Source organism: Brienomyrus brachyistius, chromosome 9 (assembly GCF_023856365.1).
Source record: "Brienomyrus brachyistius isolate T26 chromosome 9, BBRACH_0.4, whole genome shotgun sequence".
NCBI lineage: Eukaryota > Metazoa > Chordata > Actinopteri > Osteoglossiformes > Mormyridae > Brienomyrus > Brienomyrus brachyistius.
The window spans coordinates 29,656,405-29,682,956 of NC_064541.1; the positions used below are offsets into that span (position 1 = coordinate 29,656,405).

A 26,552-nucleotide genomic window follows, 5' to 3' on the forward strand; every position below is an offset into this window, starting at 1 on the left:
AAAATCCAAAGTAGCCATTATTATTTGTTTTCGTGGTTGTTTTTCTTGTTATGTACTAGCCTTGTATTATAGCACCCGAAACAGAAATGATGAGTGTATGATAAAATCTGCAGGGTTGGTGTAGAAAGTCACTTTTACTATGGAGACGTCTGATATTTGTAATCATACCCAAACGCAAACACGTCAATGCAAAGGGCAGGGACTGTGCATATGGGTGGAGAACGTCGTTGCTAAACCCCTAATAAATTAGCCTGGTAAATATTTAGCTGTTAAGTCATTATCACCGTCATTCTGATAAATTATGAGATTTCGTTTTAACGCAAGGGGGCGCGCGCGCACACACACACACACACGCTACAAAAAAGTTTCAACCGCTATCAAGCTTTGTGAACGCTTCCTATCTGACCTATTTTCGGAGCACATTTTAGAAGACGTTGCCCAGACGTTTTGCATGTTGAAAAAAAAACTTTACATCATCATTGGCCAAGGCAGCTGATATTTCCAGTGTATATAGCCCAAAGCCTTCCCGGTTTGGGATGACGTGGAAATGTCTTGTTTTGCAGTATCGTGAACGCCTCTGTTAGAAATGCAAAACATGTGTCATGGCTAAGCCGTCCATTGTACCGTCTGCTGGCTTGAAGCCACATTACGCTTTGTTAATGCCTGGGGTGTGTAAGGTTACGCAGACTGCTGCTGCAGTTATCATTAGCCGCTGCTGTGCATTTCAAAGCCAGTGCTGCTCATTCCCTTAAAGTACAGAGAGAGACATACTGCGACAATAGGTGCGTCTTTTTTCATAATTAGTTTCGAATAAAAGCAGCAACTGTTCGGTCTTATTTTTTATGCTGATAAATCAAGACCAATCCGGCTATTTGTTTAAATTTTACCTTCTAAAAGTGACTTTTTTCATTACGTGGTTATGTTTCCAGAATATAATGTATTATTTATATAGTCATGCCGCAGGCGAATGTAGGTCGGCTACCTGCTCCGACGAACGCGGTGACGTGGCGAACGTTTCTCTAACGTTTCCTCCGCCACTTCCATCGGCCTTTTTATCTGTCCTCCATTAATGTTTTAGTTGACCAGCATCAATCCCTTTCTGGCAGAAATAATTCAATTTCGCCGCTGTTGCCTATTTTTTCCTATATTTAGAATCGAATTGAATCTAAAGAGTCGACCAAACAGATGCTACAGTATTCTACACAAATGAAGAAGTAGAAACAAGATATCAATGCACTGGCAGATTACCTTTTAACTATAAATTAATAGTTGAAAATATTGCTTGGGGTGGCATGGTGATGCAGTGGTTAGCATTGTTGCTCACACCTCTGGGTCCCCACCTGGGTCACATGTGTGCAGAGTTTGCATGTTCTCCCCATGTCATCATGGGGTTTCCTCCGGGTTCTCTGGTTTCCCCCAACAGTCCAAAAACATGCTGAGGCTGATTGGACTTGCTAAACTGCCCGTAGGAGTGCATGTGTGAGTGAATGGTGTGGTGCAGGTGTACCTTACCTTGTGGGGACCTATGACCACTTTCCTGGTCCCCATAAGGGAAAACTCAGTTTTCCAAATTTCTGTGACTGCAATTAAAAAAGTAAAAATGGCAGAACTCTTGGTTACTTATGTTGTGGTTACGGCTGGGTAGGGGTTAAGGTTAGCATTTTGCGCATATAAATGAATGAGCGGTCCCCACAAAGATATGATTACGTGTGTGTGTGTGGGGGGGGGGGTGCTTGGCTGCAGGTAATAGTGTGTCCTCTGATGGACTGGCATCCATGGATAAGCTCCAGAATCATGGTGACCCTCTGCTGATTAGCAATGGTGCAGTGTATACAGAAGGATACTCCCTTTAATTAAACCAAGACGAAATGACATATTTGGATTTCCCAGCCCTCAGTCTTGTGTGGGAAGTAATTTGTATCAGCTTCTGTCAGTCTCCCTTAAAAGGAGGCCAGATCTGTCATCTTCATCTGTTCCTCTCAAAGGGATGAAATCTCTGTGAGGCACTGCCAAGTCTCCGTGAGAGAGAGTGCAAGAGTCTCTCCTAATTACTGTCAGTGTGTAATAATGAGTCTCTTTCAGTTTCAGTCTTTGTCAGCAGCCTACTGCTTACACGAGAATCTTTGTCAGACACTCCGACTCCGTTTGCAGCCCACATATGTGCAGAATTTCATGGTACCGCGATACATACCACTGACACTCAGGAAACAGATTGTGGAAAATAGACACCAAATTAAATATTCATTTGTGTTCCATATTTTTCTTGATCAGCTTTACCCATAATTCTGCAGATGGAAACTGAAATGTGTCTCACAGATAAGAGACACACTGTGCATAAAAGAACTGCTTAGATTAGAAGACGACATTCGATACAGAAGTTCAGGTTCATGCCTGTCCTATAGCTTGACCACTGGCTCTCTCTGCATCCCACGCCCTTGATATGTTTTTTCCTGTTGAAATGACTGTGTTGGGAGGGTATGGGGGGGGGGGGGGGGGGAGTCGCCATGGTAACCAGGTCACAAGCGATTGAGCCAGATTACTGCCGAACTTTGAAGCACTGGAGTGTAATTCAGACTCTGGACCCAAACATACTAGTCACTTATGGTATGAATTGAGGCATTAGTACAGAAATGTCGTTCACAAAAAACTGAAATATAACATCATGCCTGAACTGATGGCTGATGAACATGTTCTGGAACATTCTGCTATCAGTCTTTTTTTTTTCTAACGGCACTGTGCCATTTCACTCGCAGTCTACCTTCCTGTATTTCACCATTTCTGAAGCTACACCGGCTCATCGCTGCACTGTGGAAGACACCTTGCCACACCATCCCATCACGCAGGGCAGAAGGATTAAACAAAGCAAAGGGGCTTTAAATAGATGACCTTTACATCCAGGGGGGATCGTCTGTGAATCTGCAGCGTGCTTCTCGCTTAAAGAAATAAAGCTGTTTTTATTTAGCTGTGGTTTCATTCTCTCGCTCCGGCGTGAAGGCAGCTGCACCCCCTGCAGGAAGTCAGAATGAAAGCGAAGAAGCACCTCATGCTGATGCTCTCTACCCACCACAGCACCCACACCAGAACCTCAGCGACGGGGGGTAGGACAGACCCTCGGTTGTGAATAATATCTCACTAATTATGGCGCTGTGATGCCAAGCTGGGCCAGTGATGAGACAATGACACAATGTGTGGGGTAATGTGCCTCCATTTATGGTATTGAGCCCCCCCCCCCCCCCCTCCAATGTCAGCCTGCATGATTCCCTTCTTCTTGTGAACAGAAGATGACAGATGGCATAAATTCAAAATATACAAGCCGACAACTTATTACTAATCCTTACAGAAGGTGGATCTACAGATTACAGCATCTTTTTCTTTGCCCGTCACGCATGTGAGTTGAGATTGTGACGTGAAGAACAGAGCAGCTCTCGGTCAACATTCACCAAATCGGCACCGCGATCCTTTCTAACACTCGACACTAACCAACAGATGGCAGCCTTGCTAAGTACCTGCAGGGCAGAGGAACTGGGCAGGAACTGAAGCCACTCGGCCGTGTCCTGGTCGTGCAAAGTCAGCACAACAGAACAAGCTTTCATTTGCCAAGGGCAAGGAAGGGCGCTGTGTTCAGTGTACAGTGTTATCTGCCCTCCCATCCCACACAGTGTTAGGGGGTTGAGGTTCTATGCGTGTGGGTTGGAGGGATATTCACATTTCTGGAGGGAGAGTCAGTTGTTAATGCTGAGTCACTCAAACTGTTCCTTGCACATGTATGACACACCACAGTGATGGGTTTGCATTCTTATTGACATAGAAAACCTATCCTGTTCTCTACGACCACCCCAGCTGCAGGTCTGATCCATGATCCTCAAAGCACACCTCTCAATTCCGAAGATTTCCTTCACTGAGTATAATGACTCTCTGGTGTCTCACATCCCGACAGTCTTGACCCAGTTGTTGCCCAGTCCCCCTGAACCCTTGGATAGGAAATCCCATCCTTAATCGCCTTATTATTCCAGGGTCCTCCCCCACCTCTGTCATGTGGTTCTGTTTTCTGCCCCCAACTGGTGTGACTTTCACACAGCGCTAGTGCAAACAGAAGCCTTTTTTGGTGCTACAGACAGGTGTCTCAGTAGAGACGTGGCTGCGGGCCCACAATGATGACATCACAGCAGGAGCTGGCCTGTGCATACTATAAAGAGTTTACAAACAGACAAACTCCTCTGCGATGGATTCAGGCAATGGCAGGGGGTTTCGGTGCCACTTCAAGTAGGCTTTTGTTAACACTGACACTTCTTCTCCTGCTCAGTGTCTTCTTGGGGCAGGTAGAGAGCTCGGGCACTGAAACCACACTTGACACCATCCCAGCCGTCGTACGCAGAGATTTCACCGCGCTTCATCATCTCGTAGATGTCGCAGGTGAGCACCTCGAAGGCCCGGTCTACGTTGGTGTTGCTCTTGGCCGACGTCTCCACGTAGCGTATGCCCAGTGCCGACGCCAGACGCTCCCCTTCCTCTCGGGACACTTTGCGTTCCTTCACCAGGTCGCTCTTGTGGCCAACCAGGATGTAGAGCATTTGGTGCGGGGTCACATGCTCGCTGACCTCCTGCTGCCAGTCTCGAATGTGCTCAAACGTCTTCCGGCTGGTCAGGTCGAACACCAGCAGCCCGCCAACCGAATTCCTGTAGTACGAGCTTGTGATCGACCTGGTGAGCATGGAACAGAGTTTACGAATGCAGGACCATTATAACTAATTATAAACTGACTTGAAACAGGGAAAGGGGGCTGTTTATTATTTATAATACCACAAACTTTTTAGATGCCCGGGACTGGGTTTATTGAGAGCCCTGTTACTGCAGATCCGCCATTACATTTCCAAGGCTGCTGCAGCAAACACATTTGCTAAAACCTCTATAATAGTCAGCTGGTCATGCTGTTGGTTGCCTGGCAATCGTGGCAACAGGACCATGAGCAGATGGGGGAAATTGTGAAGCCCTCCTCCCCTGTTTCGGCAATGTTTCTCAAAGCTTCAACCAGACTTACTATTAAAAAAAAAAAAACAAGAGGTGTCCATAGGTCGTCTGTTTGTAATTGAACGTGTTTTCTGATAGGCGATGCATATTCAGCAGGTCATTTTCGAGTATTTTAAATATAATTAACATAAAATGTAACATTTCCTCTGCGCAACGCCGTCAAACGCCGAAAAGCAAATTCGTTAGCTGCACTAAACTGTAAAATCGTCTAAGTCACTATGGCGAAACATGCCAAATTTGTGGTTTCCTTTTGCTCATTTGCCCCTGTGGGGGAGGCGTTTCCCTCGTTTGCTGCTGAAAACTACGTCTAGCATGATTTTCAGTTATAAAGATTTTTTTCCACTGCTTCGCTGAAGCAAGGCTCCATGACATTTTATTTTATTATTGCAATTGAAGTGATGCTGAAGCGTGGCAACTTATTTACATCTGAAACGAAAGTGGAATTACCTGCGCAACGAATCAACCGCAATTTAAGCAAAACGATATGTAATCGCGTGTCATTACACGTTTTTTGCATTTAAAGGCATCTTTTCATGAATGGAGCTATACATCGGACATAATGTGCTAAACAATAACAGTGATCACCTGAAGCGCTCTTGACCGGCCGTGTCCCAAAGCTGCAGTTTGATTTTCACCCCAGGTTCGATCTCCACTGACCGAGCGTAGAAATCCACCCCCACGGTCGGGTCCGCCACATCGCTGTATACCCCGTCCGTGAAGCGCTTCAGCAAAGACGACTTCCCCACTGTGGAGTCCCCCAGTAGTATGATCCTAAACTGGTACTGCCATAACATATCCATAACATATCTGAAACGGCGCGGCTCCGGCTTCTGCGCAAACGAAGCGGGATCCCCGACTGACAGCCGGTCTGTAGGACGCGCCCTGGCTCCTTGGGTCGCGACTGGGGCTGTGCGCCAGTCATGTGATAACGCGTGTTAACTAGAGGGCAGGCTCCTGTGTTTTACAGAATGGGTTATATAAGAGGCATCGCTTCTGTGCATTCGGATCTTAGAATGAATACAGTAAATTGCCAAGGTCATATCAAAATTTAATATTTAGGAACAATAATATGGTATTTTAGGTGCTAATCGAAGGTGAGGATTAGTAACCATTTTCTGCAGCCTGTCTTGCATTTATTGCACGCTGATTCCCAGATGCTCGTTTCTGAATACCTTTGACAAACCCGTTTTTTGAGAACTCACGTGACCTTTTTTTATAAGTTATGCAACGTCTCATATTTTGCGTCTGTCCGCTTTTATTTCTGTGCCGTGTAAATCTTTCGTGTCACCTGATTCGTTTTATTGCTAAAGCACTTGCTGTCATACGATTTGTCGATATTTAACCACACGCCGGTATTGCAATCGTGCTATTTTTAAATGTTTAAGTCGGTCTGCATCTTAGCTTTCGTGTAAAGCGTCTGTCACTTTTACATTTGCATGAGGGTTTCTTTCACTTTATGAACTTTATATAGGTTGTGAAGTTTTAACCTTACTTATAAGGATTCATTGATGCTATGTTCTGAAAGACCACAGTAAATCTGGTTTCAAAAGGACTGCTATTAAACTCTAAAGTCATCCAAGGTGAAGGACCCTTGGTGACGGCTATCCATGGTACTGAAAGTAATAACCAACTTATGTCGCTTAATACTGCGTAATTATAAGATTTAGCTTTCAGTTGTCTGTCGATACATGGGTCAAGTTGTGTTTATTACGTATTATTTAGATAACTTACTCTAATGACCTAAGGCAATTGCGTGATAGGACACAATAAAACTCATCGATTCTTTCGCCCTCGAAAGATATTGGCGGATACCCCTGTATTTAACAGTATGCGCCTACTGCTTGTTGCACTTGTACGTTTTTGCAATGTATATTTTTTAGAGAAATAACGTATTTTTTATTCAAGGCACAGTAAACGGTTCGACTGTCGCGAAAGAACTGGTTGGTATATTGTAGTTTTTTCCCCATAGAATAAGTGCAAAAAGAACTTTGTTTCCCAGAATGCCTTGTTTTCTCAGGCGGTAGTGAGCCAATCAGCGACACGGATATACCGTACATAAAGGAAATCCAGCGCGCGTTTCTTTCTTTGGCTTCCCTTGTTGTGCAGTATGGTATGTACGTCTTGCCTTATTTTGTAATCTTTAGCCATCCTGTCGTGACTGTTGGTTAAAAAGGATTTACAATTAAAGTTAAACATGTTACGGGGCTTACAGTATTCTTGACTCTAAATCGCCGTGATATTTGCACGAATAATGATAAAAGCGTCGTTGGTATGTCTCACAGAAATGTCGTGGTACACAAGGCGTAGAAGTCAACGTACTGATACTTTAAGGGTCCTTATCTGTGGCTGCGTGTCAGAACTCTTGTAAACAGTTTTTCTGAAATTTAGCGTTTGCAACTCGTGCATTTCTTCAGTTTTATTGTAACGCATTTTGGTTTTAAGCTATTTAGTGACCCATTTGCCACAAAAACTATGCTTTGAGGGATATTTTGTCAGATTGGCCCTTATCGAAGTCGTTTCAGTGAATACCGTGGCTGAAGCGGTCAGCAAGGTGCCTACAGCATAACTTTTACCGACGGTCGCTGCTTAGTTTCTATAACTAAGGGGCAACATTATGGAAAAGGATATTGGAACTAGGAGGAATGCTTTACTTTCCCCTGCAGCGTGACTCATGCGGGTGCCTTTCAGGGAGACACGTGTGCTGTTGAACTGCAACCTGAGCATGTGTACTTTGAGTAGTGGGTTTTATTTGACGCGATTTTGCATGCATGTTTAATAGATGACTCCTGGCCTGAGAAGACTATGGGCTACGCCGGAATTGAGGCCACGCACTGGCGAAGGTGAGATCTCTTCCGTCAGTTTTAAACCGGCCCTTGTTGGAGCCGACCCTGTTTCTTGTAGCAGGTGTGGTCAAAGAAGGGCCAAGAATGACACCTTCCTACGGTCGCTGTTCAGTTCTCTAGCTGCATCAGCAACATAGAGGATAGGAACATAAGCTTCTGTGTCTCTATCAATTATTTCAATGTTTTTATGTGGATTTTGTGGAACTTGTGGTTCTTATTCTGCAGATGTGGTCCATGCATTGGGCTCCTGGGCCTGCTTTACTGGCCACATCCAGTTGGTATGAGCTGCTCGTGGTCCTAGAGATGGTGAGTTGTGACTTTGATTGTTGGTCAGTGTAATACAGCAAACTGCTGTTAGCTTTGCATTTTATGGCATTAGTGCAACATGAATCTACAGTCGAGTCTTATTTTCTGTCAAGGCAGTTTGGGCCTTGGTTCAGGTCCAGACAGATTCCAGAGAGCCTGCCTGCAGTGGGGGCCTAGGCAAAGAGTTCGCAGACAAGCCCCTGGTGGTTGGGCCAGCCTTTCATGAGCTCAGCACCTGGGGAAGGGCCGTGAGGGTCCAGTGCATCATGGATCATGTGGCAGTGGAAGGCAGGGGGCTGGGTTGACCCCCAATTACTGAGGCTGGCTTTAAGGACATGGACTTCCCTCCTTGGTAGGTGGATTGATTTCATTAATTTTTTTTTTGGTCATTTAAGGAACCTTGAGTCTCAAACGCATTTTGCTTATGAAGCCTTGATGCTGCTGTTGATTTGGCCTGGTATTGATGACACACTTGCCCTCACTGAGAGCTTCGCTCGCTTATGAGAACTACTTGTACTCAAACTCTGAACTGGGCCTAACACAGATGGTATTGTGGTATTAGGTTTTTGGGTGGACTGTAATGAGCTGATCTTTCAGGTTCGGGATTCTGGTGCTGCTGCCTTCTGGAGTCGCCCCACATCCCCACAGCAGCGTGAGCATGTAAGATGCATGGATCTGGTTAACTTGATTTACGGCAACCCGTGACAGCTTTGTGTGCAGTGTTAGACACTTAATCCACACACTCACTTGACCAACTTCTAGTAGAGTGCCCCCCCCCCGCATGCTTTCCAAGGAACCGAGTTCATCCTGTGGACCCTGTTCACGATCAGCATGCCAGAGCATTATGGGATAAATGTCTGTGACTAGGCAGCAGTGCCACCAGTCCTTCAGTTCTCCCAACAGTTTTGCTGCAAGCAAAAGTGCAAATAGATGGCATGTTTAGCGGTTCAGCAGCCGTAACTTCATGGTTTTTCCCCCTTTTCTCCCAGGATGGGACTGATCTGCTGGGGCTGTGCTGGATTACTGCAGGTACCCATTTAAATCCAAGTATAGTCTTGTTTCCGATAACTGGTCATTGATGTGAGCATTATTCTAACTAGACTGTTGGATGACAGTTGCGGATATGGGACTGAGACCAGCACCAGTTGATTCATAGCCTTAAGGGCATTGAGCAGCCCTGGTGGTCCGTGTTGAGCACACTTTCCCATTCCTGGCCTTTAGTGGTTGCAGGGATGGGCCACTTGAGTGTGAGACTTAGACTCCCTGCCTTCTCTCTTCCAGGGTTTGTGGGTGGTTTGCTGTGATCCAGATTCCTAGGTATGTATGTTTGCCTTCTGCTTTTGTTCTTTGGTTTCTGGTCTGTGATGACAGCGTAACTAATGGCAGACTGCTGGATGAAGCTTGCGGATATGGGACTGAGGCCTGAATTACCCAGGATAGTGGGTGTGGCTCCAGGAGTCTACTGGGTAGTACTGACATGGTTGTCTTCCGCATTTTCAGGTGTGGAGGGCTAATGTGACTGGAGTGAGACCACAGCAGCTATGGTGCGCTGAACACAGACCAGCCCTTCAGAGACTCATTTCCCTCTGTTAGTCTGACTGTATGCTATACTTGTGACAAACCTTATCTGCTGTTTGTGGAAGCAGTTGTATACTTATCTGCCATTAAAGTAATCATGTCAATCTAGCGGAGTATTGTTCTCTGTATTCTGAAGGATGTTTGACCAGAAATGTACACTCGGCCCAACACTCCAAATAAATTAGTTGGTATTTTATCATGTATTCCATCAACTTTAATACCAGTCTGTCATACTTCAAACAAGGCAAATGGTCAAAAGAAATCTGGGTGACCCAGTACAGAAAGCATCCTGTCTTTATTAAACCAGTTTCCCAAGCAAGTCCATCTCCTCTCGGGAGCGAACAAAAGCATGGGCTGGCTGCAGGTCCCTGCCCACTAGAGTGGGGGAAATACTGCATCATGCAACTCAGCCCTCGTGTCCCAAAGCAAAGGTCCTGAAGCGGTATCAAATTCCACCATGACTTGCATATAGCGACGCTGCAGCCACACAGGCACCTGAAGTTTCTGCTCGTATTAATACAGTGACTAGGCTTCAACATGCTCTACAAGGAAAGGTAAAGGAATAATTCATGGGAGAGAAACAGCCTTAAAAAAGCACTTCTGTACACTCATTCCATGGGTGGTTATAATTAAATCCCCAGCATCACGCTGAACCATTAGGGTGGCCGAAAAGTAGACGGTAACGGGGCCTGTGTGCGTTAAAATCTTGACCTCGCAGGAGAGCCACCGCATCAGTTCTGGGCCTCGGAGGGGAACTTCAGCTCCGCGATCTCAGAGTCGGGGGAGCTGCTACCGCTGCGATCGCTGTACGTGTCTCTGCGGGGAGGGGAACGTGCTCCAGTCAACTGCCGAATCTACCCTCGGCACTCGCGTTGCGGTAACAGCATTGGCATTTTCGTTTTAAATCTCACTTTCAGGAGATAAGCGGACTTCGACCATTAACCAGTCACAGACTCTTCAATAGGAGATTGTAGCATGATGTCAATCACCAGCTGGGAAAGACCCCCACCAAAACACTGCCCTGCCCTCATTTTTCTGCGCCTCCTACTGGCAAGGTGGCGGTTACCTTGGCGACAGACGGCATCCCTTGAGCAGGTAGCTGTGCAGCTTCCCAGCAGCGGCCAACAGGAGGCCAAGGTAGGGGGGAGAGGGCTTGATGGGGCGGGAGGTGAACTCTGGATGGTACTGTACCCCCACAAAGTAGGGGTGATCTAAAGGACAAGGCGCCAGGTCAGAACCTTAACTCCAAGAGCCTTGGTATTTAACACCGCCCACAAACGCAGCTGGAGGAATGCGGGGGACTCACCCTCCAGCTCAATCACCTCCATCCTCTCGCCCCCCACATCCTGCCCGACAAAACTGAAACCTTTATCCTCAAAGTGCTGTTTCAAGTCTGGGTTCACCTGGGGGGGGAACAGACACAAGCTTAGTGACAGAGCCCAGCGATGGGAGGAGACCCAAGTATCCCAAAGTGTACATGCTTCATTCACCATTTTCTAGAAGGAAATTTCAATTTACATTAATATAAAACTACCTTGGTTTATGAATATCTGTCAAATCCTACGAACTCTGTGTTATGTGCATCCAGCACAGCAAATGTCATACGCCTCTCTATAGCAAGTGTGTGTAATCTTATCCAGAGAGGGCCACCGTCTGTGGGCTTTTGCCACAACTTACACATTAGATTACTAATCAGAGGACTGATTGACTCAAGCGTCCTCATACCTGGGTTTGAACAGCTGACCTAAAGGTTTTGCCTAAAACCTGCACACACACCGGCCCTTTGCGGATAAGACTGCCCACCCCTGTCCTTCAGTAAGAAACCAACGTACAGTCTGACATTAAACAAAGAGCTTTGTGGAGTGTCGTGCTCAAACCGTTAGAATAGAAACAATTTTAACCACCAGGGAGTTCGGACACACTGTGGTTAAAGGGCCACATTAGACTCAATTCAGTGAAATAGACCAATGTACATCAAACAGGACAGACAAGAAGAAAGGCAGCCCCCCCACTTGAATGTTTTTCTTTTTATGGGAGGGGGGGGGGTTCTGCAGCTTTGAACATGCAGGTCTTCACAAATTCTGAGCTACAATATGGTTTACAGCAGCTTAGTCATACTGCCCTGTCTTTGCTGCTGCCAAGCAGGTCATTGTGTTTGCTCTCAGTGGCCCTTACAAGCCGTTGTACTTTTCAGCAGAGCAAGGCTGACTGTAGCACTAGATTTTACTGATTAAGCACTATAGTGCTCCCCCGCCTGGAGAAACTAAGAATAGCACAGCTTTTATAAAATTGTGATGCAAGATTTTTCAAATCATTACATCCAAAAGCTGGCAGGCCTCACCTCAAAGCGGTGCCTGTGTCGCTCATCAACATACGCAGCATCTCCATACAGCCTCCCTGTGAAAGAGCAGAGCAGCAGCCGTGAGCGCCCCCTCCCCGGCAGGAGACAGGTCACATGACCCCCTGATTTAAGATGGCCGCCCCAGGACCTACTCAGAACACTGTTTCCGTTCTTGAAGATCGTGCGCCTCTTTCCCAGCCTCATCGTACCGCCCATCTGTCCAGGGTTGTGCTCTGGCATGTCAATCACCTGGGGGGACCAATCAGAGATCAGAATTATGGTCACCTGGGGGAAAAAATGCGTGGGGGGGGGTGGTGGCATTATGGGATACGTACTACAGGATGCTTGGTCTCTGGGTCAAACTCCGTCGAGTTCGCGTCTGTCGGGACAAAATGATACAAGCTCAAGAGGTTGCTTTGTTGGGAAATCTGATATAACACTTAAGATTCAATTTGGGTCAAAGTCAGATTGACACTAACCGGCTCTATGGCCCAGAACAAGACCAACCACAACCAGTAAAGACAGGTGAGGCAAATGGATGGAGACTCACCTTGCCAGTCCAGAACATTCCGGGCGAACTCGCACACGGCCAGCTGCATGCCAAGGCACACACCTGCAAGGATGCAGACATACAGATTCTCTCACGCACCCCTTGTCACAGCCCAACTGACTGACCAGTGGGGACGAGGCAGACCGTACCATTACTCCATCTATAACGAGTCATTCTTTGCTCACCTAAAAATGGCTTCTTCTGCTTTCTTGCCCAGCTAATGGCCTGAATCTTGCCCTCTGTGCCTCGAACTCCAAACCCACCGGGGACCAAGACGCCACTGTGGGCACAGAACAGCAGCTCGCAATCCTGCCCCACTGAATTTGACCAATGCCCTCCCAGTCACGTAAAAACACAAACCAGCGTTTCTGGAATTCAGCTAATCAGACATCCACACTATTCATTTCGGTGGTGGTTTTAAAGCGCCATCCGAGGTACGATCACGTGGTGGTACATGAGAGGATAACACAAGACAGCGGTATGGAGACAGTGGATGTGGACAAGTGCAGGTAGAGGAACTTCGAAAACCCCCAAAAACAACAGGCCTATATTCGACCACAACTGAAATAATTCAGCACTCGTATGTTCATGGACACATGCACTCCTATAAGATACAAACACAGGCTTCTGAGACAGATGGGAAGCAAGACTGTGGTTCCGGAGTAGTATGGGCATGTACTGCATACGTCTCCCACCAGGGCGGCGATCACGCACCCAGCGCTGCAAAGCTTCTGCCATGCCTCATGGTACTTCACAGGCTCCTGCTGCAGTGTGGCCGGCTCCAGATCTGCCGAATCGATGTACTGTGGAGCGAGGAACGGGCCCGTTACCAACCAGCCATTTGGACCATAGTGACAGGCTTCAAGCCAAGGATGGGCCTGCATTTGTACTATTATTATTTATATTCAAATTAAAGAAGATTTAACACAGATCTTTAAATTGACCCCACTCATTTCTTAGGAAACTACAGATTTATTCTGTCAGACAGCATAACCAGAGGCCAGCTAATTGACTACGCAGCACCGCCCAGCCACAACAGAATGTAAGGATGCTTAAAACACACCGACACCGGCTAAGCACACTTTCTAGCCAAGGAGTCTTAGGACAGGGCAATGAGGACGAGCGATGCACACGTCACCTTGACCTCCAGCTTGTAGTTGATAGCCAGCGCCGAATGTTCAAGGGCCTTGATGACCGAGGCGTACGAGTCAGAGAATTTGGTGTACTTCCCCACCAGGGCGATGGAGCAGTGCTCCAGGAGACGGTCAGACCTGCGGCAAGCCAGGGCCAGATTTAGTATTATTATTATTATTATTATTATTATTGTTCTCTTGCTGTATGTCAGGGCGTGTCAGTTAGCTCTGAAAGGTATGCTGATGGCCCAGTGCACAAAAGGTATTTGTGCCTGACATGCAGGCAGACATGCAGGCATCCCAGGGCTCCGCAAATAAGTAGGTCGAGCTCCCACGTTTCAGAAAAACTCTCAGAAAACCACTGGTGTCTGATTTTCCACCATATAAAAGTCAAATATACCTTCTGTACTGACGGTCATGCAGTGGCTAAATAGAGAAAATGGCAGATAAAACCCATCAAGGCCTTCAACCGCCAACATCTCGAAACCCATAAAAGTGTTTCATGTCAGCTGGGACTCCTGTAATCTCGTGTGATTCTTCTGAAGGGGCACGGTGGCCGCTGCGGTGATTCGTCTTCAGAGTCCACAGCCCTCTGCAGCTCCGGAGACATGCCCACCTGTCAGACATCTCCTTCCACTTGGTGAGCATCTTCCGGGGCCTCGTCTCAATGGGCAGGTCCAGCCTGTGGCAGAAGTAGTCCACCACGCCCTGGTCCTCCAGCAGTAGGGGCACGCGGTAGATAGATGAGACGTCATGGACGCAGATCACCTAGACAGGCAGAGGGGGCGCCGTCTGGGTTGACTGACTGACTTATCGTGTCTGATCGCACAACACGAGCCCTGCACGCTCCAAGCGAAGTGCTACTTTCACAAACAAAGCCACCAGGCACCTGAGAAGGCGTGCTTCAGTGACAGGTGCATTGTGGGACACATACAACTTTTACAAACACGGCAGAGCGTTGGATCAATTTGCCGTGAAACCTGCAGGCACAGACACTGTTCATACTTTTGAGACTTCAAGACTTACCTGTTCGGGTTCAACGTGACAAAACATAGATATCTTCTCTTTGACGGCAGTGTCCAGCGGCATGGCACAGCGACACACAACCTGAAATCAAACACACGCGTGAGGGAGAATTTCTGACAGTATTCTTTAAGTGTGGCGGTTTGGAAGGAAAGGACAACAGATGACCTACCAAGTCTGGAGACAGACCCAACCCCCGGAGCTCCCGCACGCTGTTCTGCGTAGGCTTCGTCTTCTGTTCCCCTGTGGCGCTCGGCTGAGGAGGCCGGGTACCACAGACATTATATGATGAGCATTATGTCAGAGAGACACCTTTAAGCCTGCTGTGTTAAACCACACCAGACTATTCAGCATAAAATTCACAGTTTAAGAATGCCACCCATGATTGCACTCCCTTTAGGGAAGCCACTGATAGACGCAGCCCAGGATCGGCCTCCGGCCTGTGCAGCAGAGTGTGCCAACAGTGGGGACGCGTCACTCACCTGCGGCACCAGGCTCACGTGGATGTTGCAGAAGTTCTCCCTCTTGACCTTGAACTGGAATTGCCGGAAGGCCTCGATGAAGGGCATGCTCTCGATGTCACCCACGGTGCCGCCCAGCTGGGGACGCGAATGGGACACGGCCTGAGTCACACGGCACTATAGCCTGTACTGTTCGAAAGGCCTACTGCACAAACCGTCCATACTGTACATGCTGGCCTGGCATCTCACTGATTTCTGCGATTCATAATGTACATTCAGAGTACATCCCCCACCCTTTGCTCAGCTGGGCAGCATGCCGAAGGGGGAAGACGTACCTCAATCACGCAGACCTGGGGCTCCAAGCCATCGTCATCCACAGGGATCCGGGCCTGACGCATCACCCACTCCTGGATGGAATCGGTGATGTGGGGCACCACTGTGGGGTAGGGGGACATTATGAGAGACAAGTTTGCGACGTCCATTGAGGCATAAAAGTACCCAGCATTAAATAAGTGGGCAGGTGAACTCCAGTCATGCCATGAGACATGTTTGCATGACCCGGGGGAAGACGTGAAGGGGGGAGGGTGGGGGGGGGGGGGATATCAATACCATAAAGCACCAGAAAGCAAGTCCTATGCGAAGGGACGAGGTGGGATGACCACGATCATGTTCATTTCAGTTCAGATTTACACCTAAACTTGGGGGCATTCCGCCTGCCATGGGATTTGAACCGTCAACCATCTGGTCACAGCACAGCAACACATTACATGACTCCCCAATTTGCCAATCAAAACACCAGCATTGCTATACTTTCCGAGGTCCATTCAGGAAGGCTCATAAACACACAGCAACAAAGTAGGGCCCCGACCCCCTTACCTTGCACTGTCTTGCCCAGGTAGTCGCCCCGTCGCTCCTTGTTGATGACAGACTGGTAGATCTTGCCCGTTGTCAGGTTGTTGTCCTTGGTGAGCCGAATGTCAAGGAAACGCTCGTAGTTCCCCAGGTCAAGGTCCACCTCACCACCGTCATCTAGGACAAACACCTCTCCTGCAGAGGGAAGCCAGCAAAGAGAAGCTGCTCAGTCCAGATGGGGGGTCCCACATTTCAGCTCAGATCACTATGAATTTCTAGCAGCCTTCTAGATGAGCTGTTTGACCCTGGTCTGGACAAACACCATGTACAATAACAGAACAACAAAGTGTTCCTGGCTGTTCCTGTACGTCAATCCTGACAGCAGACATCTACCATTTCATTGAACTAATTAGACCTCTTATCCACAGCAGAAGTACAATCACTTCTTGAGAAAAGGCTGAATGACTGTTTTCTATTCATCCATACTGAAGAGCACCCAGAGCCATGATAATAATGTACACATTCGCATAAACCCCATCTTATCACTCAGCTGGAATTCAGCACAAGTCAATGAAAATGGGTGCGATTTGCGAGCACTGCTCAGAGAAACCTGCTCAGTCAAGATTACTCCGGCTTGTACAGCATTAGCATTCATCATCAGTTGATGGTAAAACATGCTCACCCTCTCTCAGAAACAGTTCATTAGGATTCTGGAATGTAAAAAAACATCCAGCCGCCTAGCAGAAGCCTTGTTTGAAATGTAAACAAACTTTAGACCGCCAACATGTTCTGGTTTGCAGGACTCCAGACTTCACCGGGACACGAAAAACGACACACATCACATACAGCCTGAGAATTAAAATGTCGACAGACTCCAGCCACCCCCCTCCCCCCCCCCCCAAATAAGCCCTATAGACCTCCCATCTGATCCTACACTTACCATGTTCATAGGGCGAGAAGGTGCCGGCATCAATGTTGATGTAGGGGTCTATTTTGATGGCAGTGACATGCAGACCACAGGACTTAAGAATGGTGCCCACACTGCTAGCGATGATTCCCTTGCCAATGCCGGAGATGACCCCGCCGGTTACGAGTATGTACTTCATCGTGTCGTAGTGATTGTCAGCTGAAATACTTTAAGTCAGACAAAGAAGACCATGATACTTTGAGACAATTGTTTGCACCTCATGTAAATGTTTGAAACCGGCAAAATACATCTTAACACTATCATTTCCTGATTAGAAATAAATATTACAAAAATAAAAACACGAAATACAAAATCACCAGAGTATGGCTATCATCAATATATTAATAAGAAAAAAAATAAAATCTAAAAACGAGATCTAATGTTACCGCTGCATAGATCTAGCTGACAAGTGTAGCATCTGCGGGAACCAACGTAAAACAATTACCCTATTTAGTTACCCTATTGTCAAGAACTATGAGCCCGAGATGCGGGGCTGGTGGAGCGTTAAGAACATGAGAGCACATTTTAGGGGTCTTACGCAATGGAAACGCGGCTCAGGTATTTAACATCTCATTGGGTGAATCGAGAATTGAGGCGGGGCTTATGTCTAATGACCAATGACACGCTAAGGAGAGAGTTACCTACCAAGGACTTTCGACCAAGGAAATCGTATATTTTAACGGATTTCATACATTTTCGCGATTTACACAATCGACGTATTCCGAAGGTGCACATACTGACATCTCAACGACCATGAAATTGTGTAATTATAAGCATTATCTAACTAAATACGGCCAAAGACAGCTCGCGAAACGGTAATGTTAATGGCGGGAACAGACTTGAACAATACCGCCAAAACTCAAACAATTTATATCGCATTTATTAAGCTGCTGCAGTAATACACACCATTTAAATTTGCAGAACGGCATCGCGAGACGAACTAAGCAGCTTAGAATTTATAAACGCAATATGTAAATCCTGACTCGCTAGATATCAATGCGTAGTCAATGTTCCTATGTCTGATCGGCGAATTACCTAGCCACACAGCTGCATCGCCAGACCCACAGAATATCTAAAAATACGAAGTAAATAAATGCTTACGCGTTACAATGACGCACGTTTCAAACAGCTAACACTAATTAAATCCGTACACCAAAGATCGAGGGCTTCTCTTACCTACCACTATTCAACGTTGCAGCACAAAAGACTGCACTTCAGCAACGGCCGGTTTCCCGAACACCTGTCTCACAGGAAGGAATATCAATGACGATTATTTATTAGTATTTTTTAAAACCCGTGTACAAATATTGTACGGGCCGCACCGGCATCCACCGCTACAATAAATGTGCTCACCCCACGTGTAATGAAATCTGATGGCGTCGTGACGTACCGTGCGTCATGACGCACCGTCCGTACGAAACAACTATAATTAACCTGCGCTCTTGTTTACTGACCTAGTTATCTTTTAACGTCTTTAAAATATCACGGAGATGGAGTAGGGCCGTATAAACGTTTGGAACAACAGTTTCTTATATGCTGGATTAAATTATAGGAGCTTGCCTTTTTGAGTTGCTTTTGTGTATGTGGCGATTGGGTCTTAAATGGAAGAGTTTGCTGTTGAGACTCATCTGTTGACAGCCTGATAGACTGATGGATAGATAGGTAGATTGTGTTTTGTCAGTATCGCATAGACCGGCAAAATAAATACAACTGTAAATTACATATTTAAATTATCACATATTATTAATGTAATCTAAATAGAACTTTAAACCTCCACGAATAGTAGTGAGTATATTGAAATTATAATTTGCACAATAACAGAAGTTATCTCTGTGCTTGCGCATTATTTGCCATGTGCATCTCTTAAACGCATTTAAAATATAATAAAAATGCATAGCATTGAATGTAATAAAAGATTATCTGTGTAATAAGGCATGACAAGGTTTTTCAAGAGCTTCTTCATTATAGAATAACGATTAACTGACAAAACAAATATAACAGTAATGTCAATCCATCTTCCAATTTTGCTAGTCATTTTTTAATGAAAATAAAACTGATAAGATAATTATATACATTGTAATTGTCATTGCAATTTAAATATACATTTTCCTTTGTAAAAATTCTCCTATGTTTTCTTTTTCCTCTACCACAAGAGGGCATTTAAATAATGTTCTATTATATTTGAAGAGGATATGAATTTGTGTAATTGATGCGTCCGCCCACCAGGGGCCGCTAAAGGTCACCGCCTTAGAATTGAAGTATCTGTCGCTTCAGACTTCTGCTTTATGTTGGCATGAATCAGTGGGTGCTTATTGCAGAATTTCTGGTAATTCCGACATGTGAGAGCATCACATGGTGGAACATTGTACCTTCCCTGGGACGCTCCAGATTGATTGTCTATCTGATATTCGTGATTAAAGCATTGTTTAGAATGCAATGTCCAAACTGAATGACACCACAGAAAACAGGCTGTCTGCATATACCCTGCAAGCATGGGTCAGGCACCTGAGTTGGCACGACTGGCATCTCTCTGCCTCCCTCGCTGTCGGCTCATTTCCAGTGTTGCTTATTTTTACTGGAGCCATTATCAGCGGCCCGGGACGAGGCCGTCGGTGACGTGCATGGTGTACGTGCAGAGTGTGAGGGGGAGCCACTCGCTTACACGCCCTGTAGGTGTAAACACTGCTGCCCGGAGCTGGGAGGAGGGGGCGGCTTGTTTTCCTTCCTCCCTAACGGCAGAAGAATGTTGCAACACACTGACTGGAAATCCTTTACCGTTATTTTGCCGCACGTTGCACACCAACACGAGCCTGGCGTTCCATCTTACATGTACGTTTGCTGGGGAGGTGACCCCCCCCCCCCCCCCGCATCTAACCCTGTGCATGTCCCCAGGGGCACAGATAGGCTGGCAGACCAGACTGGGGCACCAGGCACCCGGTTTCAGCCTATCAGATTGAACTGGGCTCAGGGAGTCGGGTGCACGGTCAGGGGTTGCGGTCCTAATGCACACCCTGTTAGTCATGCCTGGCATGTAGACCAGAGCGTGTGCTTCGGTGTCCCATGTCTTCTGATTCTGAGTGTTCCTGCTTCTGTGACCCTGTCTCTTTTCACTAAATGTCCCCACAATGAGATAAAAACCTGTTATTTTGTCCTTGTTGGGACATGTTTCCGGTCCCCACGAAACAAAACTCAATTTTATAAAAATCTGATGTAGTCAAAAAGCTAAAAAAAGATTTGTGTTTTGGTTGGTTACTTATAGATTAAGTTTAAGGCTGAGTAAAGGGCTGATTTGTTGTAGCATCTCAATGAATCTGAACGTGTGTGTGTTTCTGTGCGTCTTTCCCTGTCTGTATCTCCACGCGTGTGCATGTGCCGTAAGGAAGCGCAGTAGGTTTCCGGGCCTGGGATCGCTTAACCCAGAACAGGAGCCATTAGCCATGCCTGGACGTATCAGCAGCAGGGTTTTAAATTCAGCTCTGCTCATGGTCTTGATCTAATTAAAATCCCCCGTCATCGAAAGGCTGCCGCCCTTTTTTATGAGCAATTTGCTCTAATTACGTGCAAAGACAGAGATGGTCCAAACAGTCAAGCCGCAATGCACCCGCTTTATGTCTGCTGTTCCTTGGTGCCCCTCCTCCCCTCCCCCCCGCCGGCATCTCCCACAGAAAAAAACACACAGAGCAAAACAACAATTCGTCAGTAACGAGGTACTTGGAAAAGCAGAATTTCCTTACAGGAAGATATTAAAAAGACAAACTATTAAATTAGGACAGAGAGTTATTATATTATGTGAGTTATGTCTCTCTCACTCAGATTTCCATCTAATGTTATCCAGAGCAAAGCCAGAAGCTAAGAGTTTAAATATTAGTCTTGTATCTTTTTTCTGTCTTACTTACTGTGGCTTTGTGTGTGTATTAGTCTAGGTTAAGTGCTTTGTGCTACGGTACAACAGCAGAGCTGCATTTTATAAAATGACTAGATTTTAAGGAAGAAGCCCATGTAACACTACACCAGGATTTTAGGCCAGAATGTGTCTGTAGGATGGGAGGGGGAAGGTCAAGTGAATATACTTGGTCCTTGTTTTTGCTTTCTCTTGAACCCAGATCATCAACCACGTACCCATTTCGTTTTGTGTACGGACCTGATCCTGGTGCCAGGCAGCACAAGCCTGGGAACACGCTGGACAGGATGCTGTCCATCACAGTGCACATGCATGCAACCAAGACAGCTGATTGGTTGGTCCCGCCTCCTCTAGTTGATTGGACCCACCTCCTCTACAATCCGATTGGTTGTCTCTGTGAACCAATCATTTTTCTTTCTGCCCTCAGATCATTTTTGTGTAAGTGAAACTCCCACAAGCCCATAAACTCCACAGACACACGCAGATGCACAGCCCTGGGATTAAACACTGCAAAAAATGGCCTTTCAAATTTAAGATAAACTGTCTCTGTTTTGAGATAAAATGGCCCAAAAATAGCTAAATTATCCGCCAGTGCAGTGAGAAAATTGTACTTTGTAAGATTTCCTAAAATAAGACAATATGACTCAATGCAAGCAAGATGTGTTGCTAGTCAGTTTATGAATGATGTTGATCGAATGTTGTCTAAATGTAAGGATTGTGTGCCATTTCACTCAGGGCAGCTCCTAAGATTGCGATTAAGATTAATTCTGTTAATCCCAGGGGACAATCCTGGTGCATGTTGCAGTAAGAACAAGCATGACCTGCGCAGACCTACATACACAGTGCCAAACAGACAAGGCGCAAAAACAGCACACATATTGCAAACAGAATAAACACGGTGAAAACAGTTTTTTAATAGTACACAGTATACATATACAAATAAATGAAATATTCTCAAAAAATAGAATGTGATAAATATTTAAAGATAATAGTAATTACGTGCAAATATATTATGCACAGTTAAAATAGAGTTAGAACATTGTACATTGCCTGGAAAATTGAAACTTATTGAAATCAGTGATATCAACGAGTACTGCACTATGACGACGTGAGTATTTGCCATTGTGGGAAAAAAAATCTGAATTGGGTCTTGCAAGCAGGAAATGTTTGCCTAGAGAACACACTTGCCATATGGAATCGGGAGACATCCATTAGAAAATGGGGCTTGAAGGAGAGGGGTTTAAAAGGTCCAAGAGGCACATCCTCAATCCATCACATTGCCAGGGATTACTTGGAAACCAAGTTAATGTGGCCTTACAGAGGCTCGGGCAGGAGGGAGAGGATTAAGGTCAGTTGGCGGCCGCTAAGGGCACACACACGCATACACGCACACACACGCACACACACACGCGCCCACACGCACACACACAGACCTGTACTCATATCTTTGTGGGAACCGTCCATTAATTTCTAGGGGCAAAACCCTAATCCCAAAAAATGACAACCTTAACCCCTACCCAAACCTAACCTTAACCATAAGTAACGAAACTAAATACAAGACTTTTAGTTTTTGGGCTGCAGTCACAGATTTTTATAAAATTGAATTTCCCCTTGTGGGGACCAAAACAAATGGTCCCCACAATGTCAAAATAACAGGTTTTTACCAGAGTGTGGGGGCATTTGGTCCTGACAATATAATGTATATCTGACCCACACACGCACACACACGTGCACACACACACATGCAGACACATAAACATACACACATTCAGCACACACACACACTCACACACACGATAATCACACGGGTGCATCTCAGGGGGATGGATACCTTGGCAGTTTCAAGGGATACAGCAGTTCAGAGGGACACTTGAAAATATAAAATTTTACGTAAGGTGACATTTTGTCAGTGTGCCTACAATTTCTAGGTATCCCTCTGCATTCACATAGACAGAGGCTAATAGCATTACTAACATTACAGTATTTAACAGCCATGACCACTGGGTTAAGACCTGCTGAGGGAAAGCAACATTGTCTTAGAACTGTCCAATCTGGGGATGGATTGGGTCAGGAAATGCTTGGGGAGGGACTTGGAGTGCCATAGAGCCAATGGGAATGGGCGGAGGACGGCCTCACCTGCCACACTGATGTGCTAACAGTGACACACTCCTGTTTGAGCGGCCAGACAATGGGAAATAGTGAGCAGGAATGCGGGGAAGGAGCCCGAATGTCCAATACCGCTAGGAGAACACACCAGAACGCAGTGTGGCTGCGTAAAAACCCAGCTGGTGACTCTACGTCCTAAAAATTTTTTTTTAGACTTTTCCCAACATTGATGTGTCATACCAGCACTGACTGTGTTCGGGGGAGCCCTGGGTCTCCCCGGCGGGGGTGGGGGGCTGGGGGGTTGGGTGGTGGTGTTAGGAGGGGGCTGCTTTGAAGAAAAGGAACAGAAACTAGACACGTACTGAAGTGCGTCCGGTCTGCCCTTTGACCCGAAACGCAGGGTGAAATCATTTGAAGATCAAAAAAGATTCAGTCCTCAGAGAAATCAGTCAAAATCAGAACACGAGCAGCATTATCATTTACTTATATGAGATTTGATACAATGAGCTAGTGTATTAGGATCCTGAACTAAACGGAATTTGTCCAAACAGCAGTCTGGTGTAATAATATTGAGATGTTTTTTTTTTTCATATATTAAGTTTTGCAGCAATAGTTATGTCAATACATTAGGGAAGATGGAAAAAGGGAAATGTACATTAAAATGTCCACAGGAGATTTGTACGGGTCAGCTAAGTGATATCAAATGACATGTTTTACATTTTTATGATGGTCTACATAAGAGCTGAAGATTAATATGTCGTCAGGCAGAGTGTAAAACTGCAAAACTGGAACTCAGCATGCACCAGTAAGTAAATACGAGTTTGTGCTTCTTCAGTTTTTTTTTTGAGTGAAATTTGATCCTAGGAGTTGGATGAAGGCCCTACAGACCCCAGAGGGGAAGCTTTCAGAGGTCTTTATGGGGCTGGGGGGGGCATGGGGAGCCTCCACAGATGGAATGTAACAATGACCACAGTGCCCAAATTCTGAATGCTATTCAACACGAGCATTTCGTTCAGACCAAAGCAATCGCTGGTGCGGTGCGGTGCAGTGAACGACTGTCACCATTACGCTTATTGTGTTGCTATGGTGCCTCATTTAATGTGACTCCGGCAGCTTGCAGTTACAGCCGTTTACGCTGCTGTGTCGATAAACATTTCTAAGGGCACAACAGCAGCCTCCTGTTCCCCTCACGCTGCACCCAAAATCCCTCAGTGACATTCAGTGCGGTTACTTGACTGCGACACCCACCCACCCTGCCCCCAACCTTATGGTACTGCCGGGTCCCAGGCCGGATGCTAAATAGCACCCCCTGGCTGTGAATTTGCCCCTCTGAGTAGAACGGTTCACTTTTCAGACTTGCCAAGTCACAGCACAGATATAACGTGCTTTATTGCAATGGTACCGCGCAAATGACATGTAAATGAGACAAGTGATTAAGCAGGACTGGTTTTACTGGTGTTACTGGCCAGCTGGTAATTCAACCAGGATTGGATAGGATTGGATATTTCACATGCTTGTATTTATATTCTCCCTCCCCGCCAAACCCGGACTGACATTTCTCCGATTCGATTAAGAGAGCGTGGCTGACATTTGCAAGGGTGCGGGGATCCTTCTCAGAGCTAGACCACTGCCCCGCCAAATACGGCACCATCGAGGGCCCAGACGCACCCATCTCCATGGTGCTCCTGCCTCCCTCCACCTCCTCCCACCGGCAAGCTGGAAGAGAGGCCGCTCCTTGCCCTCCTGTGGGGGGGGGAGGGGGGCATTTTCGCTGACAAAGGCATCACTTAATTTGGTACAGGGTAGAAAATTAAGGGGAGTCTTTAATTAAGAACACACGCTGAACTCTGAGTCTCACCTTCCCACACGTGGGATCCCAGTCCAGCCCTTAATGGGTATGTACAGTATGCTGCTATAGATTAGCTCCTTTGTGGGGGTGCTGTGTGTGTCGCTGATGAGGACAGACACACCCAGGTCGTCTGCAGTCGTTCACAGGGATCGCTGGGGGTCACCGATCTGAAACATCGGCCTTAAACATCTTTCTTTATGATTCATTGAAAACTGCAAATTTACTTCTAATATGTGCGCTGGAATTTGTGCATTGAAAGCTAACTGTAACAACTATATTTTATGGGTAAAATCAAAATGCAAAGATGGGTCTTTTTTGGTTTAGTGCCCTACAGCTTGGAACAGCAGCATATGAACCAAAAGTGCTGCCTAAATATAAGCCATAGTGGCTTTTGATGCTGAGATATTTGAAGTGATTAAAGCCTTTTGTTCCCTGTTTTCAACATGTGCGGTTTTTCTGTGAACACTGACCTCGCGTCAGAAACATTCTTCTGGAAAGGGCTCGTTCTACGCTGGCGTCTAACTTCACGTCTTCACCGTGGCCTCCTGGCTCTGCTAACACCTCCTGTCCCTCTGCAGAGTTTCCTGTGGCTCTGCAATGCTACGCTGCTTGAGGCGAAGCTGGCATCTTCTTATCTGATACGGTTTCTATGGCTTCAGTCGTGAAGCTCTTAATTAGGTCACAACACACTTGTCTGTACCCAGAATTGGCTGGTTTTCTGACTCCTGGGTTACAGTGGGGACTCGGGCGGTTGGTAGCTGATCGTGTCGTTCGGCGGCGACCTGAGAGCAGTGTGACCGAGCCCATCGCTCCGCCTCACCCCTGGGTGGGGGGTGCCTTCTGGGGGCTATGACGTCTGCCCACCAGGGTGTCTTCATCTGGGGGGGGGGGGGGTAGTGACTTCTAATTGCAAATGGCTGGACACCAATCAAAGCATCACGTACAGTAAAGAGAGAGGGTGGAGGGGTAGGGATCAGACCACAACGTGCATCATTAATTCGCATTACAGGGAAGATGAGGGTCAGTTGTCATGACGTCTCTGTTCTGCTTTAATTTCATCTGTCTTCTCGGAGCCTCTAGCTCTCCCTACCTGTCTCCCCCTCGTCACTCGTCCTTCTTTCTCTGTCTCTCAGACCACCGCCACTCCCCCAACCCCCCCCCCCCCCCCCGCCGCATGAAGTGTCCTTGTGAGGACATGCCTGCGGCCGGCCTGCCTGCTGCCCGTTGCGTAATTGTTCATTACGTAACCCGGCACGCAGTAATAGGCAAAAAATGGGGCCACCGGCGGCAGGATCAGAAAATAAATACAAGTATCTTTGTGTGAAGGTGGGGGTGGGGGGGGAGGGGGGTAGCATCTAAGTTAGGTATGGATTCCTGTCAGGACCTTGGTGGGAGGGGGCAGATGAACGGAGCAGGGTTTGGGGGCTGGAAGGTGTTTGTCCTGAGGCCTGAGGCCCGCTTCCTCTGACAGGCCGTGTCCGGGAGAGGCCTGCATTTCTAGGAAGGGCCATGAAAACATTTTGGAAAAACAAGCGCCTGGGAGGTTAGTGGTGTGTGTGTGTGTGTGTGTGTGTGTGTGTGTGTGTGTGTTGATTAGGTTTATATTACTTTGTG

The 26,552-nt window shown here is 46.6% G+C and overlaps 2 protein-coding genes, 1 long non-coding RNA gene and 5 other non-coding genes across 14 annotated transcripts; 6 read left to right on the forward strand and 2 right to left on the reverse strand.

Moving 5' to 3' along the window:
- Nucleotides 1–1,831: 1,831 nt before the first annotated feature.
- On the reverse strand, nt 1,832–6,147 carry LOC125749037 (ras-related protein Rab-39A-like). Its single transcript, XM_049025879.1, has 2 exons — nt 5,614–6,147; nt 1,832–4,701 (listed from the first exon to the last, which is right to left on the reverse strand). Exons 1-2 carry the CDS (start codon nt 5,826–5,828, stop codon nt 4,275–4,277), a joined length of 642 nt encoding a protein of 213 aa, XP_048881836.1. The 5' UTR covers nt 5,829–6,147; the 3' UTR covers nt 1,832–4,274.
- Nucleotides 6,148–6,953: 806 nt separating this feature from the next.
- LOC125749039 (uncharacterized) lies at nt 6,954–9,863 on the forward strand. 2 transcript variants are annotated; one of them, XR_007399730.1, is made up of 9 exons: nt 6,954–6,968; nt 7,046–7,138; nt 7,808–7,868; nt 8,097–8,177; nt 8,295–8,529; nt 8,775–8,837; nt 9,167–9,206; nt 9,459–9,494; nt 9,678–9,863. It is a non-coding gene; the product is annotated as an uncharacterized LOC125749039 (long non-coding RNA). The 2 variants fall into 2 exon arrangements; XR_007399731.1 differs by lacking the exon at nt 6,954–6,968 and having other exon boundaries at nt 6,996–7,138; nt 8,291–8,529.
- On the forward strand, nt 7,525–7,658 carry LOC125749959 (small nucleolar RNA SNORA16B/SNORA16A family). The gene has a single exon (XR_007400237.1). It is a non-coding gene; the product is annotated as a small nucleolar RNA SNORA16B/SNORA16A family (small nucleolar RNA).
- On the forward strand, nt 7,894–8,023 carry LOC125749960 (small nucleolar RNA SNORA16B/SNORA16A family). The gene has a single exon (XR_007400238.1). It is a non-coding gene; the product is annotated as a small nucleolar RNA SNORA16B/SNORA16A family (small nucleolar RNA).
- On the forward strand, nt 8,631–8,711 carry LOC125749958 (small nucleolar RNA SNORD103/SNORD85). The gene has a single exon (XR_007400236.1). It is a non-coding gene; the product is annotated as a small nucleolar RNA SNORD103/SNORD85 (small nucleolar RNA).
- On the forward strand, nt 9,245–9,318 carry LOC125749965 (small nucleolar RNA SNORD99). Its single transcript, XR_007400243.1, has one exon. It is a non-coding gene; the product is annotated as a small nucleolar RNA SNORD99 (small nucleolar RNA).
- LOC125749963 (small nucleolar RNA SNORD99) lies at nt 9,531–9,604 on the forward strand. The gene has a single exon (XR_007400241.1). It is a non-coding gene; the product is annotated as a small nucleolar RNA SNORD99 (small nucleolar RNA).
- Nucleotides 9,864–9,946: 83 nt separating the features above from the next.
- On the reverse strand, nt 9,947–18,506 carry LOC125749036 (CTP synthase 1). 6 transcript variants are annotated; one of them, XM_049025875.1, is made up of 19 exons: nt 18,436–18,506; nt 18,263–18,322; nt 17,056–17,249; nt 16,140–16,310; nt 15,599–15,699; nt 15,285–15,401; nt 14,975–15,058; nt 14,806–14,886; nt 14,396–14,547; nt 13,785–13,917; nt 13,361–13,449; nt 12,832–12,926; nt 12,647–12,709; nt 12,432–12,475; nt 12,249–12,345; nt 12,097–12,152; nt 11,062–11,158; nt 10,822–10,966; nt 9,947–10,571 (listed from the first exon to the last, which is right to left on the reverse strand). In XM_049025875.1, exons 3-19 carry the CDS (start codon nt 17,219–17,221, stop codon nt 10,487–10,489), a joined length of 1,776 nt encoding a protein of 591 aa, XP_048881832.1. In that variant the 5' UTR covers nt 17,222–17,249; nt 18,263–18,322; nt 18,436–18,506; the 3' UTR covers nt 9,947–10,486. The 6 variants fall into 6 exon arrangements, with proteins under 6 accessions (XP_048881832.1, XP_048881833.1, XP_048881835.1 ...); XM_049025876.1 differs by having other exon boundaries at nt 18,259–18,322; nt 18,436–18,454; XM_049025878.1 differs by having other exon boundaries at nt 17,056–17,241; nt 18,263–18,453.
- Between the last annotated feature and the right edge of the window lie 8,046 nt (nt 18,507–26,552).